The sequence below is a fragment of the Hemiscyllium ocellatum genome, chromosome 22 (assembly GCF_020745735.1).
Source record: "Hemiscyllium ocellatum isolate sHemOce1 chromosome 22, sHemOce1.pat.X.cur, whole genome shotgun sequence".
NCBI lineage: Eukaryota > Metazoa > Chordata > Chondrichthyes > Orectolobiformes > Hemiscylliidae > Hemiscyllium > Hemiscyllium ocellatum.
The window spans coordinates 45876845-45903419 of NC_083422.1; the positions used below are offsets into that span (position 1 = coordinate 45876845).

The 26575-nt window shown below is 41.3% G+C and overlaps 1 protein-coding gene across 1 annotated transcript in view; it reads right to left on the reverse strand.

Moving 5' to 3' along the window:
* sh3pxd2aa (SH3 and PX domains 2Aa) overlaps positions 1-26575 on the reverse strand; it is a 306310-nt gene that overhangs the window by 217374 nt on the left and 62361 nt on the right. The window contains exon 3 of the mRNA XM_060842142.1: positions 19209-19284. Within this exon, the coding sequence (XP_060698125.1) occupies positions 19209-19284 (76 nt within the window). The remainder of the gene's footprint in view (positions 1-19208; positions 19285-26575) is intronic.

The following is a 26575-nucleotide window of genomic DNA, read 5'->3' on the forward strand; positions in this document are numbered from 1 at the left end:
ATGGTTGGGCCTCAGACACTAAAGCTGAAAAATGTGTTGCTGGAAAAGCACAGCAGGTCAGACAGCACATTTTTCAGCTCTGATCTCCAGCATCTGCAGTCCTCACTTTCTCCTCAGACACTACACCAAACAATTCTGTGGAGGTGTCCTGGAGCTGAGATGATCTCCAACAACCACAATTATCATGTGTTCCAAGTATAATTCACTAGTGGAGAACTTTCCCCAGAGTGCCATTATCTCCAATTTTTGCTTGATGCCACAGTAAAATATGGCCTCATTGTCGAGGGCAGTCACTCTCACTTCACTTCTGGAAATCAGCTCCTTTTTCCATGTTTAGTGTGCAGGAAAATGGTGAAGAGACAGGAGATCAGCACTAGGGAACTGAACAGGTGCAACAAATCCAGATATAAACTACATTTCAGAACCGGCTTAAATAACAGAAGGCTCAGAGGGATGGTGAAAAAGCAAATGAGAGAAGCAAAGAGAGTATGAAAAGAGACCGAAAGCCAATAAAGGGAACGCAATATTCTTCTCTAGGCATATGAATAGTAAAAAAGTTGGTAAAAGGAGGAATGGGGCCAACGAGAGGCCAAAATGAGATTCATATATGAAGGTAGAAGACTTGGCTAAAGTAGTAAACAATTACTTGTATCTGTCCTTACCAAGGAAAATGATGCTATCTGAGCCACTGTGGGAGGAGAAAGAAACTCGGTCACTGTGAGGAATTAAAATTGATCAGGAGGATAGATTGTTTGTACTTAAAACTTGAAAAGGAACTTGGACAAGATGAGATGTATCCAAGGGTACTGAGGAAAGTGAAAAGAAAAAATAGTGCAGGCAACTGTGAATAATATTTCAGCCTTTCTCAGGTTCAGGGACGGTTCCGGGGACTGGAGAAAAAAAGGCTGTAAAGGTAGTGCAAAAGGAACCAACTTGGGTGTTAGGAAACTTTTAAAAACAATTCAGGTTAAAAACAGACATATGGACAAATGCAAATTTATTAAGGCTAGGCAGCTGGATTTCATAAAGGAAAATCATGTTTAACTAAGTTGGAGTATTTTTGAGGAGGTAATACGATTTGATCAGGGCAATGCTGTTGATATGGCATATACAAACTTCCAGAAGACGCGATATAATGCTGCACTGCAGACATGAGATCAAAGTTAGACAACAGCAAATTGGGTACAAAATGGCCTGAGTAACAATAAATAGAGCTAATGGATATATTTGGGCTGAGGGGAGATTTGAAATTGATTTAATGAAATAACACAGTGATTTTAGTGTTAACATGTTAAATTTACTAACTAGAGCACTGAACCTTTCACGAAGCTCTACACCAGAAAGCGCGTAAACTGACATGGAAGACCAGTCCTCAAGATTCTCCTCTTGGTTTGAAATAAAGTTCCTTCTAAATATAGACCACAATTTCCAGTTTCAAGCTAAATTTTATGGATTGCAAGATGGTACAGCACAGAAAGCAACAGACTACCGGTTATATGCCTGCACTAGATTGGCGGAGAGTAAGACACCAGGGGTTGCTTTCAGAAGGACAGGCCATCTCGCCTCACTGGACGGCTACCGCCTGCCTCAAGCTGGGCAGCCCCCAGCCAATTAGGTGCTGTCCCGCCACAGTTGCCACTCCACTGGGTGCGTGGGGCTTAGGGATACAAGTAGCCCGAACTGTGGACTGCAAACACTGCACCAAGTACCATAAGAAGACAAAGAAAGAAGCCAGCACTCAGACGAGAATGCTGGAATATACAGACCATGACCACTGGTATATCAGACGGTCTTCAGGAGATCAGCGACATAGACAAGACAACAGTAATCAACAATGAACTGCTGAGACTCCAAGTGGACATCGCAATTCTCCAAGAGACACACCTCACAGAATCAGGAACCCTACGTGAGAGACTATACCTTCCTCTGGCAGGGGAAGAGCTCAGGCGAGACCAGAGAGCATGATGTCGGCTTTAACGTGAAGAGCTCACTGCTGAAGATGGTAGAGCCTAGCTGGAACAGGTCGGAGCAAATTTTCTCACTTCGACTCCTTACATCCAACGGGCCTGTCAACCCTATCACCGTCTATGCCCGAACCATCTACTCTACACAAGACACAAAGGACAAGTTTTACGACCAGCTCTCAATGATAATATAGGGGATCCCAAGTCAGGAACAGTTGTTGCTACTTAGTGACTTCAGTGCTAGAGTGGGTGCCGACCACAACTCCTGGCCAAGCTGCTTGGGGCGGTATGGGATTGGCAGAATGAATGACAATGGGTAACGACTGCTGGAGCTTTGCACACTCCATGAATTGTGTCGCCAGCACCTACTTCCAGACCAAGGCTCAGCACAAAGTGTCTTGGCAACATCCCCACTCCAAACATTGGCACCAGATAGACCCTGATAATCATCAGACGCTGCCACCTGAGAAACGTGCTCATGAAGAGCTCCTTTCAGAGTGCCAATTGCAAAATGGATCACTCTCTGGTTTGCTGCAAGGTCAGGCTTCGGCCAAACAACAGGCACTACGCCAAGTCTCCAGGCAGGTACCGCATCGATGACCCAACACCCAGACAAAGTGGCAGATTTCATCAAGTGACTGGAAGATGTGTTACTTGCAGACCCACTATATGGAGATGCTCAGCAGAGATGAGAGTGTCTTAGGGACACTATCCACAGCACTGCACTCAAGGCTTTCGGGAAGAAACAGGGCAAGACACAGGACCGGTTTAAAGTGAGATCAAGTAAGCTCACCGTTGTCATCAAGGCAAAGCATGTTGCACTACTAGAGCACAAATGCCACTCCACCCAGACAACACTGCAAACGCTAAGGACAGCAAGAGTCAAGGCCCAGAAAACAGCCAGACACTGCGCAAATCATTACTGACTACAACTATGCGAAAGCATTCAGTCATCATTTGGACACAGGCAACATCCGTGGAGTGTATGAGGGGGATCAAGAAACCATCGGCCCAACCCAGAGCAAGACAGCATCACTGAAAACCATAACAGGCAAGATCAAAGACAAAGGCAAGCAGATGGAGAGATGGGTGGAGCATTATTCCGAACTCTAATCCAGGGAAAACAGCATCTCGGACAGTGCGCTAGACGCCATGGAACGCCTGCCTATCATGGAGGAACTAGATGCATTGCCGACTGATGAAGAGCTGAGTAAAAACAATGACTGCAGATGCTGGAAACCAGATTCTGGATTAGTAGTGCTGGAAGAGCACTGTAGTTCAGGCAGCATCCAAGGAGCAGCGATATCGACGTTTCGGGCAAAAGCCCTTAATTAGAAGAGCTGAGTAAAGCAATCGACAGCCTGCCTACTGGGAAGGCATCAGGATTGGATGGCATTCCACCAGAGGCAGTCAAGTGTGCAAAGGGCATCCTGCTAAACCACCTGCACAAACTACTGCACCAGAGCTGGAAAGCAGAAGCAATGCTGCAAGACATGAGAGACTGCAACATTATCACCCTATATAAGAACAAAGGGGACAGAAATGACTGTAACAACTACAGGGGAATCCCTTTGATGAGCATCGTTGGGAAGGTCTTCATCCCCGTGCTCCTGAATAGGCTGCAGAAAATCACCAAGAGGGTTTATCCAGAGTCTCAGTGCGGTTTTAGGTCAGAATGCTCCACAATCACTATGATCTTCTACCTTCAACAGCTACAAGAGAAATGCAGACAGCAAAGACAACCTCTTTACATTGCCTTCATTGACCTCATGAAAACCTTCAACCATGTAAGCACAGACGGCCTGCTCAAACCAAGATTCGTGAAGTACTCATCAGGGACATGTTGTTTGCAGATGACGCGGCACTGTCAACACACTCAGAAGATTAACTTCAATGCCCCATGGGCAGCTTCTCAAGAGCCTGCCAGGACTTCTGCTTGACCATCAGCCTGAAGACCAACATGTTGGGCCAAGGCGTTGAGCACACCCGGCCTTTACCATCAACAACTACGAGTTGGAGGTAGTCCATGTGTTCATGTGCCTTGGCTCCACCATCACGGACAGTCTCTCCCTGGATTCAGAGATCAACAGTCGGATCGGACAAGCAACATCAACATTCGTCAGATTGACAAAGAGAGTCTGGGAGAACAGAAAGCTGACAACACACACCAAGGTTGAAGTCTACAGGCTCTGCCTCCTAAGCACACTGCTTTATGGCAGTAAGACCTGAAGTCTCTACTCCAAACAAGTGCCACATCTCAATGCCTTCCACCTTTGCAGTCTGAGATGCATCCGGACATCAAGTGGACTGACCGAGTCACCAATAAGGTCCTGGCCCGTGTCCAGATACCCAGCCTCTTCATCCTGTTCCAACAACACCACCTCTGTTGGCTGGGCCACATACACTGCATGTCAGACAGATCCTAAAAGACCTGCTGTACGGGGAACTGGCCTTCACCAAGAGAGTACAAGGGTGGCCCCATCTTCATTGCAAAAGACATCTGCAAGACAAACATGAAGTCACTGAACATGAACATCGAGAGGTGGGAGGACATTGCAAGCTGGAATTATGCAGAGGTCTAAAAAGAGAAGAGAAGCTGAAGCTTGCTTCTGAACAAAAGTGCACCCATAGAAAGAAAAACAGCACCAGACAACACCAGAGGACAGCGCCTTCACGTGCAGTCAGTCCAGCTGAGACTGCCACTCCCATGTGGACCTCTACAGCCAAAATAGAATCTGCTCTACAACAAAGATTGAAGCAAGAGCTCCCAGGCGCAGATCCATTGTCTTGCAAGACTAATAGATGCCACCACAATCATGGATTCTCTTGGCTGAGCCTCCTCTTTAGAATATAGACCCCCCTGACCCCAATGACCTCCCAAACTGATATAGGGAAGCTGCCTCCATGGCAATGGACACCTAAGCTCATGACAGGGCCTTTTCTATTGGTTGCAAGTGCTGATCTTGCCAAAAAACAAAAGCAGGACTTAAGTTGCTCTGTAATTATCTGACTTGGCTTCCCACCTCCATAGTGCAGGAATGCAATCCAGGTCCCTGACCACCATGAAAAACTTCCCCAACAGAGCAAATGCATCAGAGAGCCACCCAACTTGGTTTTCCTTTAGTTTCCTAGACTCCTCACCACAACCCCGTCTCCACAGGGTTGGAAACATTCAATCAACTGTGTGCAATGCCAGCCCCACTGAAAAGAACTAGACTCTGAATATGTTCCACAGATCATCACAAGGTGGGCTTGTTTAATGCTTCGTTATTTTGAGAAATCTGGAAAAAAAACACTCAACAATTCACAAAGGAAGCATTCATTCAAGTTCCAAAAGCAGCAAGGAATCTTTTATATCAACAAACAAGACTCAAACAGTTACTAAGATCTTTATGTACTGCCTTCTAATTTAGCAAAACAGATCTGTTCTTCACTTCCTTACATATCTTGAAATTAAAGTTATTAATCTAACTGTAGGGTATATGCAGAATAATCTACAACACAAGAAATTATAGGAATCATTTGAAACTCCTAGTTTTGTTAAATAGCAATTAGAAGACCGCACAAAAACTAAGCCTAATGTGAATGAACTGGAAGCCAACACAACAAAAATGCACAACTAACTAATAAGAGGAAAGTAAAATCAAAGTTAGTGCTTTATTTTATCCCATTAGTGAAAACACAGCAGCTCGTAACATTCATCTAGCTGAATAAGCAGCAAGCACCATTACATAGAGTTACCCTCACAGCTGATATAGCAAAAGCCAGAAACAGAATTATAGTAGCAATGTCAGTAGATTAAGCACTTGGAAATGTTGCTGGTAGCTGGGTCTTTCGCAGTCTACATCTAGAATTTCTTCCAAATATCTTGTCCTTTAAGACACTCCTTATAACTTACCTATGCAGCAAACTTTTGATCACCTGACCTAATGTCTTCTTTTGTATGTTTCTCTGAAGCACTTTGTGGCATTTCACCGCATCAAAGGTGCTATATAAATACAAATTGTGGTAGTAATCCAGTAGCCTGGTTAATTCTCTGGGGAAACTATTCAAATTCGACTACTGCAGCTGGTGAAAATTCAATTCAAGTAAGTTAATAAATCTAAAATGAAGAGCTCTGTGACAACAGGACAATGCTAAAAACACAGTATGTTGTCTCATGTGGTTTAAGGAAGGAAACCTGCTTGGTCTACAATTTTGTACCCAGGCAATATACTCAATCAGATTCCAGCAAACCAGTCATTGTGCCAACAGCAACAGCATATCATATTTAGGTTGACACTGCAAGGTCCTTCTTGTTAACATGTGTTTTTACACACAAATAGGAAGAGCTGTGACACAGACATGTAAAACCCTGGGGTTGTCATACTTAAAAGCCCATGTCCCATATTCTACCATCATCACTGCTAGTGTTCTGTCTCACCACCAGGTCAACTCTACCAGAGAATAAGACAGAAGCAGGCGGAGACCATATGGCCATTAAGCCTCATCCACCTTTCAAAATGAGAAAGGTTAGGCTACAACTACTCCTTTCCACCCACTCTCCACATTCCTTAACTCCCAGACATCAAAATTTGTCAACAATTAGATGATGGTATATCAATGAGCACCTGAGACAGATAATTTCATATGAAGGTTTATAGTATTATTTAAGGACTTAGGTTTTAAAATGGAGAAAACTGATTTTATTTATTCAGTGTGAAAATCTGATTTATTTTTAAAAAAACAGGGCAGAATTATCTTGAATTCAAACAACTTTTATGAAAAGGCACGTAACTTCAATTAAATGACCAAGAAGCCACCTTATGATTTTATTCAGGATGTGGGTATCACTGCTCATGTCAGAGTTCATTGCCTGTCCTTATTTGCCTTGAAGGCAATGATTTGCGGTGTTCTTGCATCACTGCAGTCCTTGGATCAGTGCTGTAAGGGAGTGCCACGTCAATATGAAGTTGTCTCAGAAAGCATGGCATATGTTTCATAATTTTTTCCTGAATAACATGTTTTACATTCAACTTTCTGTGTGCCAATTCATTTGTTTTGTTATTCTATCAAATGCAATGAAAAATGCCCTGACATCTTTTCAAATTTTAGATTGCTTTGCCAAACACAAACTGCACTTGAACTCCCCCCCCCACCCCCCACTCCCTCCCCCAGTACTTTCCCTGGGTCCAGGGAGGGTTTCTCTTCTTCATTCAAAGCATTTTAGTTGAAATTCCCTTTGTTCCCTCCACACCTCTCTCCCTCTCATTTTCTCTAATACTGCTGTTCTGGAAATAGTTAAAAATCACACAACACCAAGTAATAGTCCAACAGATTTATTTGGAAGCACTAGCTTTTCAAGCATTGCTTCTTCATCAGGTTATTGGTGAAACAGAAGCATAACACAGAATTTATAGCAACAGGATTGCAGTGTCATGGAATGTAATATTAAACAAATTTAGCTCAAGTCTTTCATCTTTTAGAATGAGCATGTTAGTTTCAGTCCCTTCATATATAAATCCCAGAACTTTTTTAAAGTTACATTCTCAAGATAGTTTTAACAATAGGTGCCACCTCAGCTCAGATAATGCATTCAAGATGTGAGGTTAAAGTCTGTGTCCCAATGTTAGGTCAGACTGATTCTATTTCTAAAGTGGGATTTACACAGAATCTTACATGGACTTATGCAGTTTTTGAGCAAAATAAATGTAATTCTGCAAGTACAAATTCATCCCACAAACTTGTGTGAGAGAGAGCACGAGCGTGTGTGTCTGTGTGTATGAAATGTCTATGAGAGAGTGTGTGTGTGAGTGAATTTAATGGGATAGAAGTCTGTGAGAGGGTGTGTTTTTGGGTGTAAGTGTGGGGGGTATACGTTCATGCGCGCATTTGTGTGCAAGAGCATGTATAGTGCAGTGGGGTCATGAACCCAAGGTCCCAGTTGAGGCCATCCTCATGGGTACCACTTTGCTTTGTTGTCTGTCCCGAAGTGTGTCTTGGAGGATAGTCACCCGAAGGTACAAGGCCAAGTGTTCTAGATCACTGAAGTGTTTCCCGATTGGGAGGGTACACTCCTGACTGGTGATTGTTGTGCAGTGTCCATTCATCCATTGCTGTAGCCTCTGCCTGCTCTCGCCAATGTACCACGCTTCAGGGCATTCATGCCTGCAGCGTACGAGATAGACAACGTTGGCCAAGACACATGAAAACCTCCCACATACATGTGGATGGTGTCCCCAAATGTAATGGTGGTATCTTGTTGACACGGACACGCCTTGCCACATCTGCCGTGATAGGGTTAAATGGTGTCCTGAAGGCCAGGCAGTCTGCTGCAAACAATGATCTGTTTGAGGTTTGGTGATTGTTTAAAGGCAAGAAGTGGAGGCATGGGTAAGGTTTTGGCGAGGTGCTCATCCTCATCTTCCAGAAATACTCTCTTTTCTCTCCTGTCTCTCTCATTCTCTTTTGAATTTTACATTTAGCATCATCCAATTGTACTTTTGCTAAAGCTACTTTGTTTTCAGCTCTATACTTACTTCTGGCTCCTTCAACTTAATTTTAAGATTGTTGCTGACTAAAATTTTCACTTCACATAATTTCAAATGAAGGCTACCTCCAACTGGCAAGCCAAGATTTTCAATTTGTCAATGACAATCCTTTATAACTGTTCCAAGCAATTTTGTTCTGTCCCAGTAAGACAAGTCTTCCAAGTAGCCATTTTAGTTAGTATGGGATCGCAGCAGGAGTAGCATTTTAAATTATGGCCAGAGATTAATTTGGTTATTACTTCAATGATTTTCAGTGTGTGGGTTCAATCCTGAATGATGCCCCTAATATTTGTTACAACCAAGTCAGGAGAGGTGAACTGATTCCTGTCTTTATTCTTGAATTCATTACAAGAGGGTTAGTTTATTTATTATACCCAATTATATACAGTGAAGCATATATTTATTAAATAAACAATATGACTTCCCTTTTAAATTCAATCAGGTTCGTTAAGTTAACAAGAGTTAGTTTTATTTTTAAAAAGCTTTAAAGATGCAGAGAATATTAACAAGAGGTCTAAAATGTACAATTATACACAACCAACTACTGATGCAAAAACACACAAACACTACAGAGTATCAGATTTTACAACTTGGCCAAGTAACAAGACAGAAAGAAAAATCATTTAAAAATTGCCCAGGCTTGCTGCAGCTGAAGGATTACTTTCTGTACAGTAGGTGCTGATACAATTTTTTTCTGAAGACGTCACCCTACAGCTGGGGTAGTTCTCTTGCTTTCTTGGAGACAGTAGACTTGATTCAGCATTCTCCCTCAAGTCCTCTCAGCTTACAACGATACAAATTACTGATAGAACCTTCAACTGCTCAGCTTTGAAGAGTGAGATTTCAAAGAGGGGAGAGCCCCTGTCCCACATGTATGGCAATCTTTGGATCTCTTATATGTAGAGCTAGGTCACATGACATCATCTCTGAAGCATTTGTTCTCTTCACAACTGCAACATTTTAGCTACTGTCAGCTAATGTCCGGCTTATCACAATTCACTGGGGTAGCATGTAGCTTTTTAAAAGAAATATGCAAAAGCCCCATACTATCTGATTTTCAAACTTGGGTTGATAGAAAGCACAAACCAGGTTTCTGTACTTAACAGGAATTACTATTTATCCCACACCATTAGATTCTAGCTGCAGGTAAAACAAATAAACTAAATTATCTAAACTATCCAAATTAAAATTCTAAAACCCTCATAAACACCTCTATTTTGGCTGCTACCAACCTGCTGATTTTTCTTTTGGTTTGACAAGACTTCTGTTAGTCTTGTTAACAGCCCAAACTATACAGCTACCGGACAGCCAACTCCATGTTCCTGGCAGGCAAAAGACTTTTGTCATTGATGGTTGGTCCACAAACCATTCAGCTTCACTCGGAATCAAACCTTCGGCTCCAGCGAGGGTAGAGATTGCAGGGGGCACCAGCCATAAATTTTCTGGCTTTTCTGGACTCGGGGAAGGTGCAAGAAGATTGGAAATTTGCAAATGTTGTTCAAGAAAGGTCATTGGATAATGTTACAATTACAGACCAGTCAGTTTAACTTCAGTGGTAAGGAAGGTTCTAGAAACAAGAATTTGGGATTGCATTGGTAGTCACATGAGAAATGGTGGGTTCATCAGGAAGAATTAGCTTAGATGACTAAAGGGGAAATCTTGTTTAATTAACTTGCTGAACTTTTGAAGGGGTAACACAGCTTTGGTGAGGGTAATGCTAATGTTGTGGCATACATGAATTTTCAGAAGGCATTTGATAGAGTGCCACAGAACAGTGTGAGGAAAGTTGTATGTCATAGTATTAAAGTGACAGTAGCAATATGGATATAAAATTGGCTAAGTGATAGGAAAGAGTAATGGTCAATGAATATTTTTCAAGCTGGAGGATCCATTTTAGTGGAGTTCCCACAAATAGATATTGGGACTTTTGACTTTCCTGATAAAAATCAATTATCTGGATTTTGATGTGCAGGGGACAATTTCAAAATTTGTAGATAATACAAAAAACTTCAAAAAATTGTGCAATGAAGGATCTTGCAGAACTCTAAATGGGCAACTCTTGGACAACTGTCTGTGTGGAGTTTTCACATTCTCCCAGTATCTGTGTGAGTTTCCTCCGGATGCTCCAGTTTCCTCCCACAATCCAAAGATGTGCAGGTTAGGTGACTTGCCATGCTAAATTGTCCATAGTGTTAGGTGCATTAGTCAGGGGTAAATGTAGGGGAGTGGGTCTGGGTTGGTTGCTTTTCGGAAGGTCGGTGTGGACTTGTTGGGCCGAAGGGCCTGTTTCCATACTGTAGGAAATCTAATCTAATCTAATACTGACTGGTTGAGTGGGCAGATAGATAGCAGATGCCATTCAGAGAAGTGCAGAGAAGTGTGACGTATTGTACTATGTTGGAACAACATTGAAAAACAATTGAAAATAGGTGGTACACTTCTAAAAGGGGGTGCAGAGGTATTAATAGGGCCACAGAGCACAAGAGCAATGAGGTGATGCTGAGTTGCACAAGACACTTGTTAAACATCAGCAGAGAGTATTGTGTACACATGTGGGTACCATATTACGAGAAAGAATTGAAAGTGTGGAAAGTGCTTTGGAAAGTGTGCAGAAGTGGTTTACAAGAATGGTTCCATGAATAAGAAACTTCAGTTAGGAGTCAACATTGAAGTTGTTCTCTTTGGAGAGAAGAGCCTGAAAGGTGATTTGATGGAAATTTTCAAAACCGTGAGCAAGTTGATAGAATAAATAGTGAGAGCAAGAACAAAGCCTAGTTTTAAAGTGCTGTGCAAACGGAGGGTGATGTGAGAAACAACTTATTCACTCAACAAGTAGTTATGAGTATGGGAATGCACTCCCTGGAAATGTGGAGGAGGCAGGATCAATTAAGTCATTCAAGAGGACACTGATTATTTGGATAGAAATAGTGTACAAGGGTACAGAGAGAAATGCAAGAGATTGGCACAAGTTAATTTTTTTAAAAATTCATTTGTGAGACATGGGCAACACTGGCTAGCCAAACTTTATTCCCTATCCCTTGAAGATGGCGGTGAACTGCCACCTTGAACCACTGTAGTCCACATGCTGTATGTAGACCACAATGCCACTAGTGAGAGAATTCCAGGAATTTGATCCAGCGACAGCAAAGGAACATCCACATAATTCCAAGACAGGACAGATGAGCGACTTGTTGGGTAAGTTGCAGGTGGTGGAATTCCCATGTAACTGCTGCCCTTATCCTTCTAGATGGAAGTGGTTGTATTTGAAAGATGCTTTTAAGGATCTTTAGTATAGTCCGGCAGTGCATCATGTAGATAGTGCAAAGTACTGTTACTGAGTATTGGTCGAGGAAGTGGATGTTTGTGGATGTAATGCCAATCAATGGGCTGCTTTGTCCTGGATGATGTCAAACTTCTTGAGTGTTGGAGCTGCATTCATCCAAGTAAGTAGGAAGTATTCTATCGCTCTTGTGACTTCAGTCTTGCAAATGGTGGACAAGCTTTGAGATTCAAATGGCGAGTTATTTGTTGCAATATTCCTAGCTTCTGACCTGCTCTTGTAGTCCAATTCAGTTCCTGGTCAATGCTAACCTCCAGGATAATGGGAGATTCAATGATGATAATGCCATTGAATATCAAGGGACAGCAGTTAAATGATCTCTTACTGGAGATCATCATTGCCTAACATTTGATGGCACAAGTGTTACTTACCAGTTTTCAGCCCAAGTCTGGATTCTGCCCAGACAGTTTGAATTTGTCTGTGAGATGGTTCTATTAATTTTGGCACAAACCACCGGATGTTAGTAAGGAGGAATCTTCAGAGGCAGTAGGGCTGTTTTTGCAATTGTTGTTTCCAGTGCCTTAGTCGATGTCAGGTGACCCATCCAGTTTCATTTCTCTGTTAAAACCTCATGACCATTGCTACAACTGAATGGCTTTTAGGCCACTTCAGAGGACAGTTGTGAGTCAACCATATTGCTTGTGGGTGTGGAATTACATATAGGCCGAACCAGGTAATGATGACAGTTTCCTTCTTTGAATCATATTGGTGAACCAGATGAGGGTTTTTTTTTGACAATTGCTTAGGTCATCATTATTAGACTCAACTCCAGATATTCATCAAATTCAATCTGTTACGATGGAATTCAAATCTGGATCCCCAGAAGATTAACTGAGTTTCTGGATTAATAATGTAACGATATTACCACTAGGCCATTGCCTCTCTGCTTATTTGGAGAGCTGGTGCAGACACTCCTTCCGCGCCATAATACTTCTGTAATTCTGTGACATTGCTGGAATCTACAAGTGCACAGTTCACAATAGGTATGAAATTCCTTACTTTCAAAACTTGCAGCCATCCTTTTAAATCCATGGACTTCATTCTCATTTCAGTCCAAAAATGTAAAAACACAAAAATAAAAAGACACAATCTTTATAAGATAATTACATTATAAATTAATATGTTGGACATCTTTGTAATTTGTGGACAAGAGACTTCACCCCAACGTGCATGCTTTATGCAAAGTTTGTACCTTCACACTTCAATCTTGTGGATGCCTCAGAATGTTCCTTCATATGTAGTCAAGTACAACCAGGCATTATAGACTAAAAAGACAGACTGGGTGCATTCCAGCAGCTTTGTCTCTCTAACAAACTAAAATGCACACAGCAGAAAATACACAGCAAGGATGTAATAATATTTTTATTGGAGATTGCCAAAGTGTACGGAATCTGTGGAGTACTAAGTCAAACCAAAGAACCCTGCACTATGTTCAAACGTCCAAAGCTGCTATAGGAGTCAAACATTATCTGTTGCTCAATTGTTGGAGGGTAACACTAAGGCACTTTGATGTATATTTGACACTTTCCTGATCCAAATAGGACTACCTTAGTGCCATTTGTGAACATGTGTGATACATGGTGAGCAATGATCCAATGCGGCAGCCATTACCCTGCAGGAGTGTTCTGACATGCCCTATTTCAGTGCCAGAGTGACTCATACATGCCTACTAGGAGCTACATGCATTCATATACAAAAACCAGTTCTCCATTAGGAATAAAGAACATGTCCAGGCATTGAGCCTTTTTGGAATTAGCAAAAATTTGGGAGCCAATAACTCAATGAAGCATTTTTCATTTTTCCTACAATAATCTCATTAAATTAGAGAAGGAGTGGGGTAGGGGGAAATAGGAAAGTAAGTGTTAACAACCCAAATTCACAAGTAGGCCTGAATGATGCAACAGAAACCATAATGTTTACCAAGGCTTTACTATTCGGATAAACGTTAATTAAAGAAAGATGGACTTTGAAGACGAAAGTGGCTGTGAGAATTTTTGCACAATCCTTCATTTTGGCCACACAGAAATAAAATATGGCAATGCACAAAGTAAAAGCATATAAGCATTTAATTAACTATTCCTTTCTACAGTCACTTATCACAAGCTTCAGTCAATCAAACCACTCAAACTCAGTAGAGACTCACAACAAGTATGCTTTTTCACTAGATAATGTTTAGACCCACGCATTCAAAAATTAAGCTTTTCAGCAGTAGAGTCACAGAGATGGACAGCATGGAGACAGACCCTGCCACCCAGATATCCTAACCTAATCTAGTCCCATTTGCCAACACTTGGCCCATATCCCTCTAAAGCCTTCCTATTCATATACAATCCCGATGCTTTTAAATGTTGAAATTGTACCAGCCTCCACCACCTCCTCTGGTAGCTCATTCTATATATGCACCATCCTCTGCATGAAAAGGTTGCCCCTAAGGCCCCTTTTAAATCTTTCCCCTCTCACCCTAAACCTATGCCCTCTAGTTCTGAACACCCTCACCCCAGGGAAAAGACTCTGTCTATTTACCCCAACCATGCCCCGCATGATTTTATAAGCTTCTATCAGGTCACCTCTCAGCCCCCAACGCTCCAGGGAAAACAGCCCCAGCCTACTTAGCCTCCATTATAGTTCAAACCCTCCAACCTTGGCAACATCCTTATAAATCTTTTCTGAAGTCTTTCAAGTTTCACAACATCCTTCCTACAGGAGAGGGAGACCAGAACTGCAGGCAATATTCCAAGAGTGGCCTAACTAATGTCCTTTACAGCTACAACACAACCTCCCAACTTCTATACTCAGTGCTCTGACCAATAAAGGAAAGCATACCAAACATCATCTTCACTTTCCTAAGTACCTGCAACTCCACTTTCAAGGAACTATAAAACCTGCACTCCAAGGTCTCTTTGTTCAGCAACACTCTCCAGCAACACTCATTAAGGTATGTATGTCCTGCCCTGATTTGCCTTTCCAAAATGCAGAACCTCACATTTATCTAAATTAAATTCCATCTGCCACTCCTCAATTCATTGGCCCAACTGATCAAGATCCCACTGCGCTCTGAAGTAACCTTCTTCACTAGGTAAAAACAATGACTGCAGATGCTGGATTAGAGTGGTGCTGGAAAAGCACAGCTGTTCAGGCAGAATCAGAGGAGCAGTAAAATTGACGTTTCGGGCAAAAGCCCTTCATCAGGAATACCACTAACCTTCTTCACTGTCTATTACACTTTCAATTTTGGTGTCCTCTACAAACTTACTAACTATACATCCTATGTTATATTCAAATAATTTATATAAATGACAAAAAGCAGCAGACCCAGCACTGATCCTTGTGACACACCACTAGTCACAGGCCTCCAACTGAAAAGTAACTCTCCTCCAGCATCCTCTGTCTTCTACCTTTGAGCCCCTTTTGTGTCAAGTTTGAGAAACATGATTTCTCACGCATAAAGCTATGTTGACAATCCCTAATCAGTCCTTGCCTATCCAAATACATGTAAATCCTGTCCCTCAGGAATTCCTCCAACAACTTGCTCACCACTGGTGTCAGGCTCACTGGTCTCTAGTTCCTTGGCTTTTCTTTACCACCTTTCTCAAATGGTGGCACCATGTTAGCTAACCTCCAGTGTTCCAGCACCTCGCCAATGACTATCGAGGATTCAAATATCTCAGCATGGGGCCCAGCAATCACTTCTCTAGCTTCCCACAGAGTTCTACAGTACACCTGATCAGGTCCTGGGGATTTATCCACCTTTATGCATTTTAAGATATCCAGCACCATCCATTTTTCAACATTTCACCATCTATTTCCCCACATTCTATATCTTCTATGTCCTTCTCCACAATAAATACTGTTGCAAAATACTCATATGGTACCTCATCCATATCCTGCAGTTCTACACATAGGCTGCCTTGCTGCTTTTTGAGGGGCTCCACTCTCTCCATAGATCCTCTTTTGTCCTTAATGTATGTATAAAATCCCTCTGGATTGTCCTTAACCCAGTTTACCCTCCTAATTTCCCTCTTAAGTATACTCCTACTGCCCTTGTACTGTTATAAGGATTCACTCTACCTGACATATATTTTCTTCTTTTTCTTGACCAGAACCTCATTCTCTCTAGTCATCCAGCATTTCCTACACCTACCAGTCTTGCTCTTCATAGTAACAGGAACATACTGTCTCTGGACACTCATTTTTTAAGGTTTTCCATTTTCCAGCTGTCGCTTTACCTGCAAACATCCACCCCCAATCAACCCTTGAAAGCTCTTGCCTAATACCGTCAAAATTAGCCTTCCTCCAATATAGAACTTCACCTTTTAGATCCGCTCTATCCTTTTCTATCACAGTTTTAAAACAAATAGAATTACAGTCACTGGCCCCAAAGGTGCTCCCCCACTAACACTTCAGTCACCTGCTCTGCCTTACTTCCCAAGAGTAGGTTATGTTTTGCACTTCCTCTTGTAGTTACAACCACATTCTGAATTAGAAAATTTATTGTGCACAAATTCCTCTCCATCTAAATCTTTAACACTATGTAGTGCCATTCTATATTTGGAAAGTTAAAATCCCCTAACATTACTATCCTATTATTCTTACAGATAACTGAGATTGCCTTAGAAATTGGTTTCTCAATTTCCTGATTATTGGGTGTGGGGGGTTTGGGGGTTGCTACAGTTCAATCCCAATAAGGTGATCATCCCTTCCTTATTTCTCAGTTCCACCCAGATAACTTTACTGGATATATTCCCAGGAATATCCTCAAGTACAGCCATAAGGTTCTCTCTTGTCAAAAGCGCCACTCCTTTCTTGACGCCCTTTCTATCCTTCTGATAGCATTTGTATCCAGGAACATTAAGCTGCCAATCCTGTCCATCCCTGAGCCATGTCTCTGTAATTGCTACGATATCCCAGTCCCATGTCCCTAACCATGCCCTGAGTTCATCTACCTTCCCTATTAGGCATGTTGCACTGAAATAAATGCAGTTTAATTCATCAGTACTACCTTGTTCTCTGCTTTGTTCCTGCCTGCCCTGACTGTTTGACATACTGCGTTTCCCAACTGTACCTGTCTCAGACTGATCTCTTTCCTCACCATCTCCCTGGGTCCCACTCCCCCCACCTTGCTGGTTTGAATCCTCCCAAGCAGCTCTAGCAAATCTCCCTGCCAGTATATTTGTCCCCTTCCAATTCAGATGCAATCTGTCCTTCTTATACAGGTCACTTCTACTCCAGAAGAGATTCCAATGATCCAAAAATGTGAACCCTTCGCCCCTGCACCAGCTCCTCAGCCACGCACTCATCTGCTTTTTTCTCCCATTCCTACTCTCACTAGTTCATGGCACCAAGGGTAATCCAGGTTTTCCTACCCTCAAGGACCTCCTTTTTAAATCCCTGTCTAATTTCCTGTCTTTTCCCTTCAGAATCTCATCTTTTTTTCCTTCCTATGTCATTAGTGCCACTATGTACAATGGTCTCTTGCTGGTTCCACTCATCTTTTGAGAATAGTCTGCACTCAGATATCCTTGAACCTGGCACCAGGGAGGCAACACACCATTCTGATTCCTCGTTGTTGACTGCAGAAACATCTGTCTGTGCCTCTGGCTAGAGTTCCCTATCACAATTGATTGCTTGTAACGATGGATGTATCAGATTCCATTAGAGTTAGACTGTGTACCAGAAACTTAGCTGTTTGTGCTACATTCCCCTGTGAATCCATCACTTACTATATTTTCCAAAACAGTATACTTGTTTGAGATGGGGATAGCCATAGGAGACACCTGCACTATCTGCCTCCTTCTCCTACCTTTCCTGGAGGTAACTCATCTACCTGACTGGATCTGCAATTTTTCTCCCTTCGTATAACTGCTATCCACTAACTCCATGTATATGACATCTACAGCCTTTCCTTCATCTATCAACTTGGTCACTTCCTCAAAAGAACTCTATTAAGTTGGTTAGGCACAATCTTCCCAGCACAAAACCATGTTGCCTATCACTGATAAGCCCATTCTTTTCTAAATATAAATAATTTTATCCCTCAGTACCTTCTCCAGCAACTTTCCCACCACTGACGTCAGATTCACTGGTCTGTAGTTACCCGGAATATCCCTAATACCCTTCTTGTACAGGGGGACATAAGCAACCCTCCAGTCCTCCGGCACCTGTCAGATATCAGTCAGGGCTCCAACTATTTCCTCTCTCGCCTCCCTCAGCAACCTGGGATATAGCTCATCCGATCCTGAGGATTTGTCCACCTTAATGGCCTCTAGCCTACCCAACACATCTTCCCTACTTATGTCAAAGTGATCTAGAGTTATCAAACTTCTATCTTTAATCTCAACATTCATGTCCCTTTCCTCAATGAACACTGATGCAAAGTAATGACATTGTAAATGGCTGCCACCTCTCCAGTTTAAATTCATCATACCCTTCCATTAAAAGAAAAACAAATCTACCCTTGATCTCATTATCCTTACAAGCTGTTTATCCGACCTTCAACTTCCCTTTTCTTTCCTAAAAGTCTGGACTGTTGTTGCTACTCAAATTGTGCCAATTTTACCAACAACATTCCCTAATTAGACTTTTGCTCTTTGCAACAACATTGAAAATAGCCCTAAGTCAAAAATTACATCTTCTTAAAGCTATAGTGTATCATTCCTCATCTTCTGAAACTTTTAACACAGTCAAATGAGCAAACTCCTCCAAAATTTCTCATTGTCCAGCTCAGAAAGATATTTCTCACTTAGTTTCAGTCCTACTAATCCAATAGTAGCACAGCATCTCCAGCACTTTTTTTTATTTTCTCTGCTTCGGTATTACCTTCCTAAAAGGTCGACAATTGCCCTCTCCTATCTGTGCTGAATTTGGGCAATACCATCCAAAGACACTGATTAGATTCCCTACAGTATGGAAACAGGCCCTTCGGCCCAACAAGTCCACACCAACCCTCCGAAGAATAATCCACCCAGACCCACTCTCCTACCCTACATTTACCTCTGACTAATGCGCCTAACACTATGGGCAATTTAACATGGCCAATTCATCTGACTTGGTTCAGTTTTCTCACATGAACACTGGAATGTCCAGTTCCACCACCTACGAGGGTATGATTGATGTCCTTTAGACTCATTCCCAACAGACAAGCAATTTGAATTCCATAGGTTTGATGATGCAATGTTACAAAAGCATAAATACCAGCACAAACCACTTTGGTCACATGGATTCTCCTATGCTGTACATTATTCATAATTCTATGTAATTTAGCTGAAGACAGTATGAGGCAAATTACACCACAGGATGTAATTGAACAGATCTGCAAATAGCACAAAGAATTAAAGTTACAGTGAGTAATAAATGGATTACTAGGTTGTTTCTCACCAGGTAAGAATGGGATACAACGCAATTTAGGATCCTTCTGTCCTCCTTCAACAGGAAACTTGTCCAGAAGCTGCATCTACAAAATAAACAGGCAGGAGTGCATAATGTTCATTACATATATAGAATATAGCACTTTTATAAATGCATTTGCACTTTTCATTACAAATGATCCAAAGTTGTCACACAACACCATGTTATACTCCAAAAGATTTATTTGTGAAGTGCAAGCTTTTGGAGCACTGCTCCTTCCCCTGATACCTAGCAGGACAGGATCACAGTACATTGATCTTTTAGAATAAATTCTAAGTGTCATACAACTGATGCAATGTATTGAACAAGCCTAGATTGTTAATCTTTAATATCACTTACAATATGAATGCAGGTTCCTATCAATATGTAAATCCCAGAACTTCTTTCAAGTCATAGTTTTGACTTGAAAGAAGTTCTGGGCTTTTGAAAAATATTGAGAATTTTCAAAAATTCAATTCAGTTCTTTCCTCTTAATAGAAAAGCTTCAAAAAAATTCAATGCTTGCTTTGATTCAGATTCTAATATATTAATCATTCCAATCAATGATGGTGGTGGGAGTGATATTAAAACCAGCATTCAGCATTGAGAACGGCTAAAGCTCTTCGAGGTCTTTTCATACAGACCAGATGACAGAGATTTATCATTCATTTCATTTTTAGAAACGCTAACTCTGAAATGGTAGCATTTAGTTTCAGCCAAATTAAAACCAATGTATTTTTATTTGAATTTACTTTTTAAATTGAATTTAAATTCCTCCAGCTGCTATGGTGAAATTTAAACAAGTGTCGCCAGAGTATTAACTTCAAATCTCTGCACTACTTCCATCTGCTTATATTAGGATCTCACTAAAATTGACACTGATTTTAGGAGACAAATAATATGTTTTTTGTCATTTGCACTTCAGTTTCCATCCATTTCTTTATTATTGTCACAAAGCTGCTCCTTGGCTCAAGGATACACTGTCCTTGATTTTTTCAGAGGGGTATTAAACCAGGCTGGGCTCCGATCAGTCTGGTTTGATAAAGGGATGAAAAGGATTTTGAGAGGCCTTTTATTTATATGTAAACAGATGAGACTTCAGGCCAAAGTGGTCATATTTTAGAAATGACCTCTATAAAGAAAGGGGAGTGGTCAGCTTTCTAGCTGAGCTGAGCAGTTTTTAGTTCAGTCTTGAACTGATTGGAACTTCAACAGGGAGCTGTGTGGAAACTCTGTCTCTCTTTCTGCCCTTCAACTTCAACCTTAAGCAAGTGTTCCATTTATACTGGTTTTTAAAGGGAGTTTTGTTGGGACCGCTATGTATATTTGGAATAGCATAATTAAGGCTAGTTTGGATAGACTCGAGTTCTGTAGGGGTTCTTTATTCTGTTCTGTGTTACATGGTGTAATTTTGTGAATAAATTTTGTGTTTTAAAATCTAGTAGTCGTCAACCTAGCTAACTTAATCCAGGTAATTTTCACTTTACACTTACTGAAATAAATTGCAAAGTTAAGGTCTGAGCTGCCTGCTTAAGAATGTTGAGTGGTCTGGCTTAGTCCATAACATTGTACATTCTTCACCTAAATCAGATTTCACATACTTCAATTCAAAAAATCTTTTTCATAACTCTGCAACACCACTTTTCCAGCCTGATCTTCTAATTTACATTATAATGCTTTGAGTTCTTTTTATTCATTCACAGGTTGTGGGGGTCACTGGTTAGGCCAGCATTTACTGTACATCCCTAATTTCCCAGAGAGCAGTTAAGAGTCAATCAATTGCTGTGGGTCTAGAGTTGTATCTAAACTAGGCCAGGTAAGGATTGCAGTTTCCTTCCCTAAAGGGCAACAGTGAACCAAGTGGGTTTTTCCAACAATTGACAATGGTTTCATTGTCATTAGATCTCTAATTCAAGATATTTATTGAATTCAAATTCCACCATCTGCCTTGGCAGGGTTTAAATTTGAGTAACCAGAACATTACCCGGGTGTCTGGATTAATAGTCTAGTGATAACACCACTAGGCCATCACCTCCCCTATAAAACACGATACCCTTCCATTTGGATTTAATAGAGCACCACAACAGTCTATTAAGTCCTTTGTCATATACTCATTTCATGCAAGTGTAAAAACATTTTTCTTACCTGCATTCTCCCCCTTAAGACAGTGTCCAAACCAATCACCATTTGGAGCTTACCAGTGAACAGAAACTGAACCAGACTAGTCATAAGTACTGTGGCTACTAGAGTAGATCAAAGGCTCTGATTCTTGCAGCTAGTAACTCACCAGCTATATCCCTAAAGCCTGCCTACAAGCCTGAAGTGTCATGGAAGACTCACGCTAAGCGCAACTGCAACATTTGAGAAGCGTGACACCATTCAGAACAAAGCAATTCACTTGACTAGCATTGCCTTCACAAATATCCACTTCCACAGCCTTCAACGCTCAGTGACAGCAATGTGTACTCTATACAAGAAATTCACTTCAGAAATTCACCAAAGCATCATCCAAATCCATGACTTACACCATTGAAAAGAACAAGTGTAACAGGTACAGAGGAAAACTAAGATTTGCAAGTTCCACTCCACGTCACCTGCTATCCAGACTTGGAAATAGATCACCGTTCCTTCAGCATTGCTGAAACAAAATTCTACACCATCCTCCTTCACAGCAGCAGATGTGTATCTACACCAAATGGACTGCAACAGTTCGAGAAGACAGATCGCCATCTCAAACGCCAATTGGGGATAGATAATAAATGTTGGCCCAGCCAGCAACACCCACATTCCATGGATGAACAATAAAATACATCAAGCTGTATAACTACAGTTAGACTGTAGTTTCCAGTCCTATTATCCTAAAAGATTGGCAACTTTACACATCAAGTTAAATAGAAAACAAAAAAAATGCAGGGTTTTTTTTTAAATCAAATTCATTCATGAGATGTGGACATGACTGCTAATCCAGTGGCTAAGTGATCTTAAATTACCTAGCTGCCATTTTCAGATTTCAATTAAAAAAAATAGGAAAAGAAGTCAGCCATTAGACTCCTCAAGTCTGCTGCGCCATTTCAAAAGATCATGGCTGATTGGACTGCAGCCTTCCTCCACCTTCCAGTCTCAATTTCATAACCCTAGATTCTCTTGCAAACCAAAAAGACTGCCAAAATTATCCTTGAATTCCTTCCATGATCCATCACTCCTTTAAGTACAGAATTACAAGGTTAACAACTCTCAGATAAAATTCTTTGTCCTCATCTTAAATTGGGAGACCCTTTTTTTCCAAGAAACTGTGGCCCAAAGTTCTAGATTCCTTCTATTTACCAACAGGTGATGGGAACAGGTCTCGGCGTTTCTAATCCAGAAACTCCAGTACTGTTCTCTTTTAACAGAACACTATAAAAGATAGCGTTTGAAACAAAACCTCCTGCTCAAACAAAAGATGCGTTTAAGGCTGTTGGAGATCAATTATCTCAGTTCTAGGAGATCACTGCAGGGGCTTTTCAGCACAGATATTTTCAAATCAACTTGTTCAGAAATGTTATTACACACTATTGGTTCAGGTACAACTGAACAGAGCTCAGAGGCAGAAGGGCTCCTCAGGGTCGATATTATCAATCGACTTGTTTAGCTGTGTTATTACACACCTCCGGAGCAGGTGAGACTTGAAACTGAGCCTCCTGGCTCAGAGGCTGGGCTCTCCTCACAGTAGATATTTTCTAATCAACTTGTTCACAGAGGTTATAACAAATTTCTGATGCAGGTGGGACTTGAATGTGGGTTTCTTGGTCTAGAGGTAGGGACACTACCACTGTGCCAAAGGAGTAGTTGATCATCAGAGCATTGTCCTAAGCATGACCAAACTCAGTCGATTCAAGGAGTGTCAACTTACTCTTCTCAACAATACAGCACTGGAATTAAGGTGCAGTGGTAGCATCCCTACCTCAGGATCAGTAGGCCCTAATTCAAAACCCATCTGCTCCAGTGGGGTGTAATAACATTTCTGAACAGGGTTATGGGAAAAATATCTACAGCATCAGAACTGGGAATATTCACTAATGCCTGCAGAATGCTCAGTACTATTTGTAATTCCACACAGAGTTTAGAGCAATGAGGGGTGATCTTATTGAAACAAAAGATTTGAGGGGGATTGGCAGGGTAGACATTGAGAAGATGGTTTCTACTGGTGGGGAATATCAAACTACTGATTTAATACTGAATTGCAAAGGAATTGTCTCGCTCCAGACCAGATAGTCAATGTTTGGAATTCTCCATTGGATGTGGAGGCTAGATGACTGAAAGTATTTTTAAAAGTATGTAGATTTTTGAAATAGCAGTGAACTGACAGCTATGCTAAGCTGGCATTAAAGAAGAGTTGAGGCCTAGAGCAGATCTCGTTCACTGATGGGGCAGACGGAGGGGCCAAATGGCCTATTCCTATTTATCACATTGTGATGTTCTTATTCAGATCCATTTGTAGCAAGACTCTGGGATCAACTGAATTTGCGCAAGTAACATTCTCGTCACACAAGTGCCGGGCAATAACCAGAACAGAATTTAAATGTTCTCTCTCACAGAGTTTCCCATTATTAACATTCCAAGAGTTGTTAATGACCAAAAACTGAACTAGACCAAGCATCTAAACTTGGTACAAATGAAATCAGAGATGAAGAATTCTGAAGTAACTTAACACCGCCTACCCAGTGCCTGTTCACTCCCTACAAAGCACAAGTCATAAGCAATGGAGTACTCCTCACTTGCCCACATGAATGCAAGATATTTGATACTATCCTGGTCAAAGCAGCATATTCGACTGACATCCCACCCACCAGTAACACAATGGATGTGTACCTGTTTACAAGATGCATCAAAACGCTGACAGCATCTCTGACAACATCTCTGATTAGTAAGATTACCACTTGCAAGTTCCCCTCCAACCCACAAAACACTTTGACTTGGAACGATAGTGACAGTCCTTTATTGTGTTGTTACTCGTCAAATGCTGGAATTTCCTCCCAAACAGTACTGAGTGTTTGGACACCCCACTCTGCAACAGTTCAAGAAGACAACTCACCACCCTTGAAGGGCCGTTGTGGATGGGCAATAAATGCTAGCCTGGCTATTAATGTCCACATACTGTGAACAACTGCAAAAGGGCTTTAAAATAAATGAAACAGTGTGGCTCGGAAATACCTCAAAATGACAAAGGAATAGCAGGTATTCTACACAATCACTTATTAGTAACCAACGAGAAAAGTTTCTTTTTCAAACACAGTCTAGGATGCAGCCAAGATCAGAATCAAACTAACAAATTTTATATGCAAGGTAACTTTAAATTGTTGTCAAGTTGAAGGTGTGTACTGTACCTTTAAGAGAGAGTGAATGTTGTTCAAATTTAACCAGTTTAAATTATGCCCCAGGATAATAAGACTCAATTAAGTTTGAATTTATTGTTTTGCCAACATTGAATCAATGAGATGATCTGATGTTGGGAATATAAAATGCAGATATTTTGAAAATTGCAGAGAGAGCAACTGCCATCAAGAGAGATACAAGAAATTAGGAAACAATCAAAATGGTACCTTTTCATATGAAACATATTTGCGTAAAAAAAACGACGTGCCAGTGAGATCTTCAGCTGGAAGACAACAGACACCAAAGACAAGAGCGGATGTGTGGTTTTGAAATTAAGTTGGCACAATCTTAATAAGTGTCTTCTGGAACAGCATATTCTTGTAGAGTCGGAAGCAAATAATAAGCAGTAAAGAGAAAGAAGGCTTAGAGTTGTGATTAGTTGTTGGTTAATGTTCACTTCTGGAGTTAAAAAAAATTGATGATATTTTCTTTAAATAGTGGAATTTGGGAGTTTTCTGTCACATATTATAAGAGATTACCACGAGGTGAATTTTCCTTGGTATTTGTTTAATTAACAGAAGGGCTCAGTGCTGTGTTGTAACAAAATTAAGTAAATAATTCTGACCTTGGTGGATTTTCTCCTCTTTGTTCATGGCTCAGAGGTTTTCCTTTTCAGATATTTAGAGTTCCTTTTGAAAGTTACTACTGAACCAGTTTTCAAAATCTTTTCTGACACTGCATTCCAAATCACAAATTATTACATTTAAAAAAAAAGTTCTGGGCCCTGAAGATTACCAAAATCATCAGTAAGTCATACATTGTCATAAGGACAAACTGAGTGGATGGATAGCTAGAACAAAGGGGGGAGAAAAGTGATAGAGAGTTTGAATAGAGTTACTAACACAGAATCAATTGAATACCATTTACAATTACAGGCAATACCCAGGTTGCAAATGGGTTCTGTTCCTGAGTCCATAAGCAAGTTAGTTTGTACATGTCAGAATATCAAGCAGAAAATTATGAAGTAGCCGGCTGCAAGATATGTTTGTTTGTTAAATATTTAAAATCACATCCCTTCATGGGATTGTAAGTTGGACGTTCAGTAGTCAGAGACCCCCTGTAACTGGATTAATCCAAGGATAAGGCAATTGAGATAGAGGGCATCTTCCTATTTCTAGGCCAGGAGACCCAGGTCCAAATCCCATCTGTTCTGAATAAGTTGATTAGAAAATATCTCCAGTTACAGAAGAGAAAACCCAGCTCAGGGGAGATTGCAAAGTTTCTCCCACGCCAATCTTTGAGCCATACATTAACCTGCTTAATCTTATTGACCCTGTAACAATTAGCTCGTGGCTCAGGTAGTAATCCAGAGATTACCACCTTTTTGGTTCTGCTTTCTAATTTAGCTTCTAGCTCGTCATACTCCCTTAGCAGAACTTCTGCTATAGTTTAATCTATAATCGGTGGTACCTAAGTGGACCATGACCATTGGATCGTTATCCTCCCACTCTAAATTCCTCTGCAGCCCAGATGAGATATACCAAACCCAAGCACCAGGCTGGAAACAAGACCTTCGGGATTCTTGATTCTGGTCACAGCGAACACAGTGTCTCTGCCCTTAACTATACTATCCCCAAGTACAACAACATTTCTCTTCTTTATCCCCACTTGAATGGCTCCCTGCACCACAGTGCTGTGGTCAGTCGGCGCATCCTCCCTGCAGTCCCCATTCCTGTCCACTGAGGGAGCAATACTCTTGAAAATGTTGGACAAGGATAGGGGCTGAGGCTTCTGCAATTCTACCTCCTGGATCCCTCCACCTGCCTCACACACAGCTACACTCTGCCGTTCCTGACCACTGGCCAAATCAAAGTTGACCTCCCCCTCTCCGAGGATGAAAGATCAGTCCTCAGCAGAGGCCTCACCTTCGTCCCCCTACACTCCTGGATTAAATTAGTTCAACACGCGGCGAGACATCAAACAATTCTTCCACCGCCTTTGCC